At 45.7% G+C, this 16,029-nt stretch overlaps 2 protein-coding genes across 5 annotated transcripts in view; both read left to right on the forward strand.

The window, feature by feature from the left end:
• LOC137319188 (N-acetyllactosaminide beta-1,3-N-acetylglucosaminyltransferase 4-like) overlaps window positions 1-5,903 on the forward strand; it is a 44,541-nt gene extending 38,638 nt beyond the window's left edge. For all 3 annotated transcript variants that reach the window (XM_067981534.1, XM_067981611.1, XM_067981580.1), the window contains exon 3: window positions 2,374-5,903. In XM_067981534.1, coding sequence (XP_067837635.1) covers window positions 2,374-3,521 — 1,148 coding nt within the window. In that variant the 3' untranslated portion in view covers window positions 3,522-5,903. The remainder of the gene's footprint in view (window positions 1-2,373) is intronic.
• Window positions 5,904-9,202: 3,299 nt separating this feature from the next.
• The window catches only part of LOC137319472 (histone-lysine N-methyltransferase Smyd1-like), a 57,275-nt gene continuing 50,448 nt past the window's right edge, over window positions 9,203-16,029 (forward strand). For both annotated transcript variants that reach the window (XM_067981652.1, XM_067981698.1), the window contains exon 1: window positions 9,203-9,426. In XM_067981652.1, coding sequence (XP_067837753.1) covers window positions 9,290-9,426 — 137 coding nt within the window. In that variant the 5' untranslated portion in view covers window positions 9,203-9,289. The remainder of the gene's footprint in view (window positions 9,427-16,029) is intronic.

Consider the following 16,029-nt stretch of genomic DNA (forward strand, 5'->3'; position numbering starts at 1 on the left):
TGTGCACTGCTGCTCAGAGAGGTCCAGGAGGCTGAGCCTCGGTCTGTGGACCCTGTGGCAAGGGTAGTGCCCTCTGTGACGCATCTCTCTCTGCGGTAGCCCTCCCTCCTGCTGTACAGGTGGATGTGTCACAGCACTCTGTTGTGGAGCTCCACGTGTCAGAGGTGGATGGCGAGGCTGGTGAGGCTGGTGATGCTGTTCGCCCTCCGAGGAGGTCATGACTGCAGCTACGGCGGCCCCCATCCGCAAGATGTACATCTGAGGGGGTCCGCAAGGTAGGTACATGTCTCCGGACCCCGGGGTACGTGTGCAGGTTGGTGACTTTGACCGTCAGAAGGAGGGTGGTGGAGGCCAAACTTTGTCCCAAGTGACAGAGTGGCCTCCTGCAATGGGTGAGGGTCTCCCCCCCCCACCTGTCAAATGGACCTTTGCAGCTGCCACAGGCTGACAGCTGCAACACGTCCATTCAAGCTGGGAGTGTTTCCCCCAGTGTGGGAAACAGTCCCATGTTGTTCAAAAATTCCACATAGTCCCTTAATCAGGTCAGTTAATGACCTGAAATACCGAACTAAATATTGTCAAGTGGCATCCCGCTGGCTTTAATTGCCTGCGGGCTTCCTACCAGCGGGGGCTGCGCGCGCACGCCAGCGCGTCAGTGGGGAACCCGGAAGTGGGCGGGATCGAGGCGGGATCCGGTCCCGCTCCTGGATTTTCCGATTTTCGTGGCCCCCCCGCCGAGAACGCACCCGATAGCGGGTGGTAAAATCGGGCCCAAGGTGTCTGCAAAGGGATATTGACAGGTTAAGCGAATGGGCAAACTTTAGCAGATGGAATATAATGTGGGAAAATGTGAAGTCATCTACTTTGGAAGGAAAAATAAAAAGCAAAATATTATATGAATGGAGAAATACTACAAAATGCTGCAGTACAGAGGGATCTGGGTGTCCTCATACATGAAACACAAAAAGTCAACATACAGGTGCAGCAGGTAATCCGGAAGGCAAACGGAATATTGGCCTTTATTTCTAGGGGGATGGAGTATAAAAGCAGGGAAGTCATGCTACAACTGTACAGGGTGCTGGTGAGACCACACCTGGAGTACTGAATACAGTTTGGTGTCCTTATTTAAGGAAGGACATACTTGCATTGGAGGCAGTTCAGAGAAGGTTCACTAGGTTGATTCCGGGTATGGAAGGGTTGTCTTATGAGGAAAGATTGAACAGGTTGGATCTATACTCATTGGAGTTTAGAAGAATGAGAGGAGATCTTATTGAAACATTCAAGATTCTGAGGGGACTCGATAGGGTAGATGCTGAGATGATGTTACCCCTCATGGGGGAATCTAAAACTAGGAGGCATAGTCTCAGAATAAGGGGTTGCCCGTTTAAGATGGAAATGAGGAGGAATTTCTTCTTCCAGAGGGTCGTGAATCTTTGGAATTCTTTACCCCAAAAAGCTGTGGAGGCTGAGTCATTGAATACATTCAAGGCTGAGTTAGACAAATTTTTGATCAGCAAGGGAGTCAAAGGATATGGAAAAAGACGGGAAAGTGGAGTTGAGGTAAAAATCAAATCAGGCATGATCTCATTAAATGGCGGAGCAGGCTCGAGGGGCCGAATGGCCTACTCCTGCTCCTATCTCTTATCGTCTTATGGTCTTATGGGCAATAAATGATGGCCTTGCCAGAGACGCCCACATCCCAAGAACGAATATATTCCAAGGATGGCGATGCAGCCCAGTCAATCATGACATTTGAGAGAATTAGAAAATACTTGAAGAAAAATAGAAGTAGAATTGATGGTTATAGAGATATTCAGCCCCCCCCCGACCCCTTCAGCAGAGGTCAAGAGAGGAAATTAGTTTTCTATGAGGTGGGTTGGGAGGAAGCCCCTGAATAATTAATCATTCATGGATTCTAGGCTTGGTGGGCTGAATGGCCTTTTCTCACTCTGGATTTGCTCATTATAAATGGAGTTTGTGTAGATGGTTCTAGTGTGGAGGTAACATCAAGACAAGCATAATGGGCTGACATGTCTATGATTTTGGAACTTAAGAACAGGAGTAGGCCATTCTGACCCCAAGACTGTTCCTCCAATCAATTAGATCGTGGCTGATCTGTATCTTAACTCCATTTACCCGCCTTGGTTCCCTATCCCTAAATACCGTTACCTAACAAAAATCTATCAAACTCAGTTTTGAAAGATTCAATTGACCTATCCTTAACAGCTTTTCGAAAAAAAATATTATGCACCCAGTGCATAACTCAGAAATTAAAACCCATTGCTTTTCATCGTTTCCCGCAATTAAATATAATCTTTTCTTGTAAATAAATTTAAAAGGTGTAATTTTTTTGTTCCCCCTCTCAATATGCAGATATGAACATCACCGTTTTAACCCGTGGATTGAAAGGTATCGTGATATTTTCAATTGTGCTAATAGTTGGTTTCAGCATCTTTCACCCAATAATTGTCGTGAAGAGGAAAGAGATCTTAATAGCGTATTTCAACAAGTTTATCTGGAAGTCAGAAGCTCCTTCAGAACAAATGAGTTTCAGCTACGTGACAACAGATGCGGTCAGCTATAATTCTACAGTGGAACCGGCTCCAGTCGCATGCCTTCCGAATTCAAGTTTTAATGTCCTGACTGCCGATCTACGGCCAATCTATAAGGACTTCATGATGTACCGACATTGCAGGGATTTCCCGCTCTTGCTCAAGGCTAGCAGCTGCCGGGAGAGAGACACCTTCCTCTTGCTGGCGGTCAAGTCTCTGGCGGAGAACGCTGACCGGCGCGCCTCGGTCCGCAGCACGTGGGGCCAGGAACGGACGGTCGCTGGCGCCCGGATCCGCCGGGTCTTCCTGCTGGGGATGACGGAGAGCCGGATCCGCTCACAGGCTGTGCAGGCCATGGTGGAACATGAGAGCGAGGAGCACGGCGATATAGTTCAGTGGGGCTTCCGCGAGTCTTTCTTCAACGTGACCCTCAAGGAGACGCTCTTCTGGAAATGGTTCTCCGAGGATTGCCGTGCCGTGCCGTTTGTTCTGAAGGGTGACGACGATGTGTTTGTCAACGTGGAGAACGTTGTGGAGTACTTGAAGGACTTCAACCCTGCCAACGACCTTTACGTCGGAGATGTTTTTAGGAACTGGTACCCAACGAGGGTCGCACAGAGTAAATACTTTATCCCTCTCTTTCTATATGGCAACGAGCCTTACCCTCCGTATGCCGGTGGTGGTGGTTACCTGTTGTCTGGAGCATCAATCCAGAAACTGTACAACGTCTCCAAAACCGAGGAGCTCTTTCCCATTGATGATGCTTTTGTGGGAATATGCGCCCAGAGGGCCAAAATTGAAGTGACCTCTCACGCTGGGTTCCGAACGTATGGAAATATTCCATATGACCCGTGCATTTACAAAGAGTTAATGCTTGTTCACAGAGTGACACCAAACGAATTGTGGCTGATCTGGAGCTTGCTCAAGGACGCTAATAAGATGCCGTGTAGCCGTTTCACAAAAATCTAATTGAAACTGTGAAGAAGCAGCTCTGCTGTGCCATAAAACGTCTGTTAGCATTACTTTTTTCTTGGTTTCAAGTGGAAACTGCTGTATGGAAATCAGGAGAGGGAACTGTGCACTTTTTCTCCCTGCCTTTGAACCCCCCCCCCCCCAACCCCCTGAGCAACATTGATAGCAACTGAAGCACCTTTATTGCCAATCTAGCTGAGATAAACTAACTGAGGACTGGGAATTGCCTGGCCTCTATGGCTCAGAGCCAGAGACTTAACCTGTCTTTTCGGTCAAGATATTAATCTGAAGTTCCGTCTGCCTTGTCAGGTGGACGTAAAAGATCCTACGGCACTATTTGTAGGAGAGCAGTGGATCTCTCCTGGTAACTTGGCCAACATTTATCCCTCAACCAACAACACCAAAAACAGATTATCTGGTCATTTATCTCATTGCTGTTTGTGGGATCTTGCTGTGCGCAAATTGGCTGTTGCGTTTCCTACATCACGACAGTGACTACACTTCAAAAGTACTTCATTGGTGGTAAAGTGCTGAGGTTGTGAAAGGTGCTATATAAAGGCATTTTCTTTCTAATTACCATGTAACCCTAGATGTTAAAATAACTTTTCTCATTCAGGTACTGATTGATGCTATGCATTTTTATAATTTTACAGACAGTTGGGCATTGATTCTTAGGATTTTCCCAAAGGTAGGGGAGTCTATAACGATGGGACATAGATTTAAGGTGAGAGGGGAGAGATACAAAAGGGTCCAGAGGGGCAATTTTTTCACTCAAAGGGTGGTGAGTGTCTGGAACGAGCTGCCAGAGGCAGTAGTGGAGGAGGGTACGATTTTGTCTTTTAAAAAGCATTTGGACAGTTACATGGGTAAGATGGGTATAGAGGGATATGGGCCAAGTGCAGGCAATTGGGACTAGCTTAGTGGTATAAACTGGGCGACATGGACATGTTGGGCCGAAGGGCCTGTTTCCATGTTGTAACTTCTATGATTCTATGATATGATTTACCAGCACTGAGGTGGGAGGGATTGCAATAGTCCATTAGAATGAAATAATGAGATTGCACTGTTATATTGAAATCTGATTTGCATTTTTTAAACAGTTAGCATTTTTTTTCGAATGGGACTACCTCTTTAATTTCTGAATGGGATTACTGTAATATTTCTTAATGGGACAATTGTATTTTTTTCTCACAACAATCCTCCAATTACAATTCATTTTTTTTCTTTGCAGCAATTATTAGAATAGGTTTTGGAGTCAAACTTCCAATGGCTTAGGCCTGCTCTGCCATTTCAAAATCATGAAGGGTCTGGACAAGAGTAGATAGAGGGAAACTGTTTCCATTGGTGAAAGGGTCAAGAACCAGAGGGCATAGATTTAAGGTGATTGGCAAAAGAACCAAAGGCGACATGAGGAAAAGCATTTTTACACATCGAGTGGTTAGGATCTGGAATGCACTGCCTGAGGGGGTGGTGGAGGCAGATTCAACCATGGCCTTCAAAAGGGAACTGGATAAGTACTTGAAACGAAAAAATGTGCAGGGTTACAGGGATAGGGCGGGGGAGTGGGATTAGCTGGATTGCTCTTGCATAGAGCCGGCACAGACTCGATGGGCCGAATGGCCTTCTCCCGTGCTGTGATTCTATGAAATGAGGCAGTGTGGAATTCACAGCTGCCCAAATCAAGGGCATTGGGCCCATCTTGAGTTGCGAGAGTCGGGTCAATAAGCACCTTGGTGTTTCTTGCATCCAGTCTCTACGTTGACCATCCCAGTTTAGGTACTTCCATGGTCTGGTGGCAGGTTAAATTCTCACTGACGTGCCTTGACTCCAACCCCAGAAGATATTAGCAGCACTGAGTCATCTTCCATTTTCCACTTATTCAGTCTTTGTCGCCTTTCTGAGGGAAACTGCCAGCTAATATGAAATGAAGGATAATTGTATTTTTATGGGTTGGAGGTCTTGTAGGAAGCAGCAGAAAGAAAGAACTTGCATTTATACATAAGAACATAAGAAATAGGAGCAGGAGTAGGTCAATCGGCCCCTCGAGCCTGCTCCGCCATTCAATAAGATCATGGCTGATCTGATCCTAACCTCAAATCTAAAGAACACAAGAAGTAGGAGCAGGACCCGGCCACTCAGCCCCTGGGCCCGCTCCGCCACCCACAGGGCCTTGACCGATCCGAACTCAGCTTCATGTCCAATTTCCTGCCCGCTCCCCGTAACCCCTAATTCCCTCAAGGAGATGGTTCTCCGAGGATTGCCGTGCCGTTTGTTCTGATGGGCAATGACGATGTGTTTGTCAACATGGAGAACGTTGTGGAGTACTTAAAGGACTTCAGTGCTTCCAAAGACCTTTACGTCAGAGATGTTTTCAGGAACTGGTACCCACGAGGGTCGTGCAGAGTAAATACTATGTCCCTCTCTTTCTATATGGCAACGAGCCTTACCCTCCGTATGCAGGTGGAGGTGGTTACCTGTTGTCTGGAACATCAATCCATAAACTGTACAAAGTTTCCGAAACCGAGGAGCTCTTTCCCATTGATGATACTTTTGTGGGAATGTGCCCCCACAATGTCTCATCCGAAAGACGACTCCTCCGACAGTGCAGCACTCCCCCACTACTGCACTGGGAGTGTCAGCCTAGATTGTGTGCTCAAGTTTCTGGAGTGGGACTTGAACTCAAACCTTCTTGACTCAGAGGCAAGAGTGCGACCCACTGAGACACGGCTGATACCTTCAAATACCCTCTGTACAGATGTACATTGTAGCTCGGAGTTCCTTTAGAATAGAAAATCTCTAGTTGGATCTTTGTAGATGTGAATAGAATTACACCTGTGGAACACCTCATCTCTTTTGATAGATTGGTTTTAAAGTAGATTCAATGAAAGTGTATTTCAAAGATGATCTGATAATTTTTAGTTTGAAAAGTGAAATGATTGCTAGTTTTTTATTGTATCATATGGATTCTGGCTAGTCTTGATTCACTCTGCTACATCTTGCCATGCCATGATCTATGTAATAAAGGGTTGTAATAATCTAATTAAAGGTTTTATTATTTTAATTTAATTGTGGTATTTTGTAATTCAATTTAAAAAAAGAGAAATGTGTTTGATTTGCTGTGGATTTCTTTGATTTTTCTTTCCTTCTGTCGTGAATTTTGCGTTTGTCAAGGTAGGGGCTGTTACCTGGGACTGGAACACTTTGGAGATTCCCTAACCTTGGAGTTCCTGCCCCTCAACCTGGAATGAGGCCCAGGGTAGTAGTAACGGCAGCTACAATGAACGAGCAGAGGCGTACAGGCCTGCACGAGGGTGTGTGCATTTGTGTGGGCCCCACTGGTGGGCTCGAGCCATGGCAAGTGGCTTGGACCCCTGAAAAGACTCTGGACAGATCACTCCCCACCTTGCTCAGGGGGCCGAAGGGACCCTAGCCTGGCCAGAAGCAGGGCCGAGGCTACCCCTGCCCCTCAAGAGCGGCTGGACGGCCGAGTTTCCTCCTGCATGTGCTAGGTGGGCACTGGGGTGCCCCTGTAGTGGTGCTGGTCCTAAGGAATGCCACAGGAGATGGAATAGTAAAGATAAAAGGAACAATTGGGATTGCAGGAAATCTGAAAACAAAATGCTACGACTCAGGTCCGTCATCATTTAAAAGAAAAGCTAGCGTGTGTACCTGCCATGATCGCATGGTCTGGTCGAATAGCCTGCCCGCAGTCATTACCAAGGCTCACAAATGAAAACTGGCCAATGGGTAAGGTAATGGAAGATTGCTGTAACAAGATAGAGCACCTTCAGCAGGGAGCACAGGAAACTGAAGAAATTGGAAAATAAAAATATTTGAAAGAAAATGTACATTTAATCTCCTTTCATCAAGGATACATCTGACTTGGGTTCAGCATGTTCCCTTGTGAAACTGGGTGCCATGGATGTGGTCCCAATTTTCTCCAAAGCCCTATTACAGCTTGTAATTACACAACTACTGATGGCAGGGGGTTCACGCAGCATTCCACACTGTCCATCTTAACCTGCCTGAATTCAGGCATGGGAAGGCCTACCGCCACAGAGAAACGGGGACCTAATTTAAATGGCTCCACCTGTGGGTCTGACTAAGGTCCACACAGTCTCGAACCCGCCAGCAAAAGCTGGCTATAGGCAGCATCCTGGCTATAAGTTGTAGAGAAGGGGCTCAGGCCCCATTTTACTCTTTTGAACTGAAGACCTACTGGACAATTCAAAGTGAAGGGCTAACTAGTCCCTTTAAGGATTTGGACATGTACTTGGATAGTATATGTGAAATCAAGGGTTAACTCACCCCTTGACGTTACATTTGGACATTTGGACAGTTTAAATTCACAACTGCAAAGACAGCAAAGTGCAGTCAGTTTTAACTGGATATTTGGACATTAGTTTAAAACTGCAAAAGCAGCAAAGTACAGAAACATCAACAAGCTGCAGTTTTCAATAACAACTGATAAGCAGGAAAGACAGAAGCTTTCATTGCCTTGCAGCGGCTTCGAGAGAGTTTGAACCGGTCTTGGGTTTTCACAACAAATGCAAAGGACAATCAACTAATAAGACGACAGCTGTGGAGACCCTTCGAGAAGGTTCGTTCTCAGGACATCCGGGTTGCTCAATAACAATCTGGTTCTCAAAACAAAAGAGTCTGTAAATGCACCTGGATTCACATGGAGAGGAACATACAGTGGATTCACACGGTTCTTGAGTGGTCCAACCAACTGTCCATCATTAATGCAACAATGAGTGATTCCCGCCCCAGTTAAAATCGGGGCTACATATTCAGCAGTGGGCACGAAGGTTCCCATTTCCTGTCCAGTTGTCTAGGTAACAATAGTCACTACACTTCACAATGATTCGTGTGTCTCTTTGAGATGTTTCTGTGGAAAATGATATGGCTAAATAAAGGTACGTTTTTTTATTTTTGTTTCTTTTATCATAATGTGCCTAATTCATCATCTTTTTGTGGCACAGGCAATTGGTAAAACATTGCACCTAACTTGTGTCTTTTATAGCAAAAAAAGTTCAGCCATGATCTAACTGAATGGCGAAACAGGCTCGAGAGGCTGAATGGCCTACTCCTGTTCCTATCTTCCTAAGTTCCTGGTTTCTTGTCTAACTCAAACATTGGGTGAGCTTAATTTAAACATTTTTAAGTAGCATAACCAGCACAACAGTTCTAATCTTTTCCGTCCAAGGATTATTCATAATCCAGGTTTCCAGAACTTTCTGCAAAGGTTTTTCGAAACTTTTGGTTTCACTAATACTTTAGGCCACTCCCACACCCTGCTGTTGAACGTGCAGTAGTTCAGGAGACCTGCGGATCTCTGATATCTTTTAGCAAACTCCAGAACAAATGGCTGCCTCTCTTCAGCTGCCATGCTTTGATGGACAAGAGCATCTGTTTTCCAAAAATAAATCCACTGGCTGCAGCCCCTTTTCCGAAGGGGGAAAGAGGTAAAACATACCACATCACGGCAATAATGCGAATGTCTTCTCCGTCTTTGAAAATAGCTGAGACATTTGACCACAATTCTTTGTCAGCAGTTACAGCGATGCAGTTCTTAGAAATCAATCTAGGCCTCATGTTTCAGCGGTTTGCGACCTTCCCTCCCATCTTTTTTGATTTGGTACAGGCTGGATGAGGCAGACCATTTATAGAGCTCGCTTTCAGGAATCTGAAGGTGTCAAGATAAGTGGAGATTAGTGGCCAAGGTTAAAGCCTGTTCTGCTGTGCTCTCGCTCATTCCCTCAATGACGGCTGGCGATATGGAAAAAGTAGAAATCTTCAACACTGACGGCAAGGGCAGGGGGCTGAAGGCGAGGCAAGAATTTTGTAGCGGGGACGTGGTCTTCGCTGAGCCGGCGTACGCTGCGGTCGTGTTTGACAAGTAAGTCAGTATGTCTATTTATGACCCAAACCGGTTCTTTTCCTCCATTGTAGGCGGTCGGAGTAGATCTGGATTTTGCACGGGATACAGCTTATTTAAACTTGAGTTTAATATAGCAGAACTTGTGCAATATTTCATTGATTTTATTCAATGCCTAATTGATTGAGTTCCTTCTCTTACCCCTGCCTTCACTGTGCTAATTCGTCCAGGATATTCCCCTCTCATGATTTTCTCTCCTGTTCTCTTGAAGCTGGGGTATGGTTCCTGGGAGTTGGTAATCCCCCAGTACCTTGCTCAAGTGACTAGTCCTTATGCGGTGGGGGGGGGGAAATTGTATGGGGCCATTCTACATTGTCTTGGGGAGCTATTGGGTTTGGTAACTGCTCTCAGCAGGTTTTCAAGTGGAGATATTTCTTTGGGGACTAAATTTCAGAACTCTGTGGAAACCATAAATGAGTGCTTCTTATATATTTTTTTAGTTAGTTATTAGGATGTGGGCAACGTAGACAAAGCCACATTTCTTTTTATTGCCCATCCTTGGTTGCCCTGAGAAGGGTGATAGAGGCTCGTCTCCTTGAACTGCTGCAATCCTTGTGGTGATGAGGCCCCCGTAATGGTGTTTGGTAGGGAATTCCAGAACTTTGATCCAATTATGACGAAGGAACGGTGATATATGTTCAAGTCAGGATGGTCGTGACTTTGAGGAGAGCTTGCAGGTGGTGATGTCCCTCTGATTCTGATGCCCTTTGTCCTTCTTGGTGGTAGAGGTTGTGGACTGGGAGTTGCCGCTGAAGTAAGGTTGGTGAGTTGTTGCAGTGAACCCTGTAGGGTGTCCATAATGCAGCCACAGTGTGCTGTTGGTGGTTGGGGTGGACATGTAGTCCAGTGGCAGGGGCGTCGATCAAGCGGACAAGCTTTGAATGTTGTTGCCACTCTGCCCATCTAGGCGAGCAGTAAGTATTACATCACACTCCTGACTTAAGCCTTGTAGATTATGAGAGGCTTTGAGTGGTCAAGAGGTGAGCCTGTCCCCATTATATAGTCCCCTCTACCCCTCACAGAGGACCCAACCTTTGCTCTGCTCTTGTAGCTGCTTTGTTGATTTGACTGATCCAGTTCAGCCTCTGGTCAATGGTGACTACCCACCAGGGTGTTGATGGTGAGGCACTCGGTGGGAAATGGTTAGACCGTTTCTTGTTGGAGATGATCATTTATGTGGCGTGAATATTACCTGCTTCTTGTCAGCCCAAGCCTGAACGTTGTACAGGTCCTGCTGTAGGGTGCACGGGCTGCTGCGTTATCGAAAGAGTTGTGAATGGAGCTGAACGCTGTGGAATCATCAGTGAACAGCCCCATTCCTGGCATTATCGTGGGGGGAAGGTCAGTGATGAAGCAACTGAAGATGGTTGAGCTGAAGACACTTCCCTGAGAAACTGCTGCAGCGTCGTCCTGTGACTGTGACCATCGGCCTCCAACAATCGCAGCCATCTTCCTTTGTGTCAGGCATTTTTCCTGTTGGAGAGTTTTCCTCTTGTCCCCAATTGACCCCAGTTTTGTGAGGGTTCCTTGCTGCTCTACTCAGTCAAACGTTGTCTTGAGGAAGCTGGCATTGAGCTCTTGCATCCATGTCTGGACCAAAGCTATTACAAGATCTGGAGCTGAGTGGTTCTGGCATGAGCAGGTTATTGGTGAGTAGATGTTGCTTGATGCCACTGTTGATGGACTCCTTCCATCACTTTGCAGTTTTATGATTAAAAGTGATTTTACCAGAGAATCTGGAGAAAGTAATTAAATAAAGCTAGAGCTCTTTTCTCTAGAAAAAGAAGACTGAGGGGTGACCTAATAGAGGTCTTTAAAATGATGAAAGGATTCAATAGGGAAGGCGTAGAGAAGATGTTTCCACTTGTGGGGGAGTCCAAAACTAGGGGCCATAAATATAAGATAGTCACTAATAAATCCAATAAGGAATTCAGGAGAAACTTCTTTACTCAGAATGATGAGAATGTGGAACTCGCTACCACGTGGAGTGGTTGAGACAATTAGCATAAGTGCATTTAAGGGGAAGCTCGATACGTACATGAGGCAGAAAGGAATAGAAGAATATGTTGATAGAATGAGATGAAGTAAGGTGGGAGGAGGCTCGTGTGGAGCATAAACACTGGTATAGACCTGTAGGGCTGAATGGCCTGTTCCTGTGCTGTAACATTCTATGTAATTCTACTTGATAAAGTGAGGTATGGAATGCAGGAATGAATAAATTAATGAAATTAATAGGTGGGATTCATAAATTCTCAGATAGTTAAAATTAAGCATAACAATGGTTCAAAGCTATTAATTGTATGAAAAGCACTTTGGCACGTTTTAGTTACCCTGAGGGCATTGCCAACCACATAGTGTGGGACTGGAGTCATGTATAGGCCAGACCATGTAATGGTTCCCTTTCCTGAAGGACATTAGTGAACCAGTTGGGTTTTTACAACCACCCAGCAGCTTTCAGTTTTCTATTGTCACATTTTATCAAATTTATTAACTTCTCAATTGCACAACTTGTCATGGTGGGATTTGAACTCTCAAGCTTTGAGTTGCTAGTCCAGTACCACACTCACTATGCTACTGTACCCATAATGTGGGTAAATGTGCCACTCGGGGTGGCGCTGAGCTAAGCAGACCAGGAAGATCCTGGTTTTGATCTCCGTTCTGTGCTCGATTGACTGATCTCAGTTGGGGCAGTAATTGGGGTACTTTCAATAGGGAACTGGAAAAAAATTTGCAGGGCTATGGAGAAACAGGGGACTGGGATTACTTGTTCTTTCAAAGAGCCGGCACAGGCATGATGGGCCGAATGACCTCCTTCTGTACTTTAAGATTCTATGATTCTATGATACAATTTGCCTCAGCACCCTTTGGGCTACAGGGGGGGAAAAGTAGCTGATCGCTTTTCAGTGACCTTTTGCTCCAAAGTGCTTGTGTGTGGGTGTTGGGTGAGGACAGGACTGGCCTGAACTGTGATATCTCCATCTTCAATGAGAGTGCTGACACCCACTGGCTGGGCTCACATTTAGCTGAGGTACCCGGGCGGTGGGGAGGGCTGCCAGGACCCGTAGAATCAAAACCCCCACCTTCAGGAGAAGAAGGAAGAAAACTGGGGGGAATGAAGGGAAAAATGGACTGTGTCACTGAGTAAGTTTAACATATGGCAAAACTGAAGGGTAAGATCGCACAAAGAAATTTTAAACTTTCTTCGCTGAGAACTGATAGATGATATTTTGATGGAAGGTCAAAATGAAATGTCAAATGGAGTTCATGGAGTTTCTGCCATAAGGGAATGGCATCGTCCTGGAAAACTATTTAATACCCTGCGTCTTGCTAATTGGCCACTTGTCATTAAGGAGTCGTGTTAGTGCCCTTTAGTGTCAGCCGTGGCTCAGTTGGTAGCACTCTCGCCTCTGAGTCCGAAGAGACTTGAGCACATAATCTGTGGTTGACACTTCAGTAAAGTATTGAGGGAGTGCTGCGCAGTCAGAGGTGCTGTCTTTCAGATGAGATGTTAAACCCAGGCCCCAGCTGCCCCATCAGGTGGATGTAAAAGATCCCAAGGCACTATTTGAAGAAGAACAGGGAGTTCACCTGGCCAATATTTATCCTTCCTACATTACAACAGTGACTATACTTCAAAAGTACTTCACTGGCTATAAAGTGCTTTGGGACGTCCTGAGGCCATGGAAGATGCTATAGAAATGCAAAGCTTTCTTTCTTTATTTCTCAACCAACATCACTAAAACAGAAACAAATCCGGTCATTATCACATTGCTGTTTGTGGGACCATCCTGTGCGCAAATTGGCTGCCGCGTTTCCTACATTACAACAGTGACTACACTTCAAAAGTACTTAATTGGCTGTAAAGCACTTTGGGACATCCTGAGGTCATGAAAGGAGCTATATAAATACTGTTTTACCTGACAATCTTTGTTTATTTTCTACCTGAGCCAGTTCTCTTTTTAACTCACTGAAATTAGCCCTTCTCCAGTTGAGTATCCTCACCTTGTCCTCTTCCATAACTACTCTAAACCTAATGATCAAAGGACCGAATGTATGGTTGCTAAATTTGCTGATGACACAAAGGTAGGAAAGTAAGTTGTGAAGAGGACATAAGGAGTCTGCAAAGGGATATAGATAGGCAAAGTGAGTGGGCAAAAATTTGGCAGATGGAGTATACTGTGGGAAAATGTGAACTTGTCCACTTTGGCAAGAGGAATAGAAAAGCAGTAGATTATTCAAATGGCAAGAGATCGCAGAACTCTGAGGTACAGAGGGATCTGGGTGTCCTAGTACATGAATCACAAAAAGTTAGTATGCAGGTACAGCAAGTGATTAGGAAGGCAAATGGAATGTTGTCATTTATTGCAAGGGGAACGGAATATAAAAGTAGAGACGTTTTGCTATAGTTGTACAGGGCATTGGTGAGACCACATCTGGAATACTGTGTGCAGTTTTGGTCTCCTTATTTAAGAAAGGACATAATTGCTTTGGAGACGGTTCAGAGAAGGTTCACTCGACTGATTCCTGGGATGAGGGGATTATCTTATGAGGAAAGGTTGGACAAGTTGGGCCTGTATACACTGGAGTTTAGGAGAATGAGAGGTGATCTTATTGAAACACATAAGATCCTGAGGGGACTAGAAGGGGGTAGATGCTGAGAGGATGTTTCCCCTTGTCGGAGAGACTAGAACTAGTTTAAAAATAAGGGGTCTTCCATTTAAGACGGAGATGAGGAGAAATTTTTTCTATCAGAGAGTCGTGAGTCTGTGGAACTCCCTTCCCCAGAGAGCGGTGGAGGCAGGGTCATTGAATATTTTTAAGGCTGAGTTAGATAGATTCCTGATTAACAAGGGAGTCAAAGGTTTTAGTAGATAGATGGGAAAGTAGGGTTGAGGTCGCAATCAGGTCAGCCATGATCTTATCAAATGGCAGAGCAGGCTCGAGGGGCCGAATGGCCTACTCCTGCTCTTAATTCATAAATACGTATGTACGTATGACATTGTGATCACTGTTCCCCAAATGCGCACCCACTAAAATTTGCTCCACTTGCCTCACTTCATTCCCCAGAAATAGATCCAGCACTGCTTCCATCCTCATTGGGCTGGACACATACTGATCAAGAAAGTTCTCCTGTACATATTTCAGGAATTCCTCACCCTCTTTGCCCTTTACACTGTTGTTTTCCCAGTCTAAATTAGGATAATTGAAGTCCGCTATTTTCACTTTGCATCTTTCTGCATTTGCTCCCACATCTACTTCCCACTATTTGGTGGCCCATGTTATACCCCCCAGCAGTGTAATAGCTCCTATTCTGCTCCTTAACTATAACCAAATAGATTCTGTCTTTGAACCCTCAAGCACATCCTCCCTTTCCAGGGCTGTAATAGTATCTTTGATCAATGCTGCCACCCTTTCTTTCCTTCCCCATGCCTCCTGAATACACTATAGCCAGGAATGTTAAATTCCCATTACTGTCCTTGTTTGAGCCAGGTCTTTGTTATTGCTACGATATCATAACTGCATGTGCGCCTACAGCTCACCAACCATATTCATCATGCTGCATGCATTTATCCAAACCCACCTTGCATTTCTTCCCTGTCAGGCCCCTCCTCTTTCTGGACTATTCTTTATTCTAATGCTGTTTGTCTCTCCCAGACCTCTATACACCTTGTTTCTCCTCTCTGATGCTACGTCCTGTTTCCCCTTCCCCATCCAAATTATTTTAAACCTTCCCTCACGGTGCTACTTAACCTCTCGGCAAAATCACTGATCCCAGCCTTGTTCGGGTACAACCTGTCCACCTTGTACAGGTCCCTCCTGCCCCAGAACTGGTCCCAGTGCCCCAGGAATCTGAAGCCCTCCCTCCTGCACCATTTCTCCAGCCATGCATTAACCTACTTTATGATAACTGTTTCTATACTCACTAGCACATGGTACTGGGAGTAATGCAGAGATTACTACCTTTGAGGTCCTGCTCTTTAGTTTTCTCCCTAGCTCCTTCAACCCTTTTCTTTCCAATGCCATTGGTTCCGACATGGACCACAATTTCTGGCTGCTCCCCTTCCCCCCGCAGAATGTTCTGCATCTGTTCTGTGACATCCTGTACCCTGGCACGGGGAGGCAACACACCATGGGGGAGGCAACACACCATGGGGGAGGCAACACACCATGGGGGAGGCAACATACCATGCGGGATTCACGTTGGCGGTTGCAGAAATGCCTGTCTATCGCCCTGAACATCGAAACCCCACGATAACTGCATTGCTGCACTTCCCTGTGCAGTAATTTGCCCCGTTGGTGTGGCTTTGCTCTAAACTGCACCCCTTCGAGGTGTTGTCACCCTCACTGGTATTCAGTACTGAAATCTGGTCTGTGAGTGTCACACGCCTGGAGGATTCCCGCATTCCCTGCCTCCTCTTCCTACCTTGCAGGTTGGCCACCCTCTTACTATCCTGAACTCTCTGTTGCTGCCTCCTATATGCCCTGCAGTGACACCAGCCGCTCCTCAAGTTCAGAGACCCTGAGCTCGAGCTCGAGCAGCCGGAGGCACTTCCTGCACATGAG

The sequence above is a fragment of the Heptranchias perlo genome, chromosome 1, assembly GCF_035084215.1.
Source record: "Heptranchias perlo isolate sHepPer1 chromosome 1, sHepPer1.hap1, whole genome shotgun sequence".
NCBI lineage: Eukaryota > Metazoa > Chordata > Chondrichthyes > Hexanchiformes > Hexanchidae > Heptranchias > Heptranchias perlo.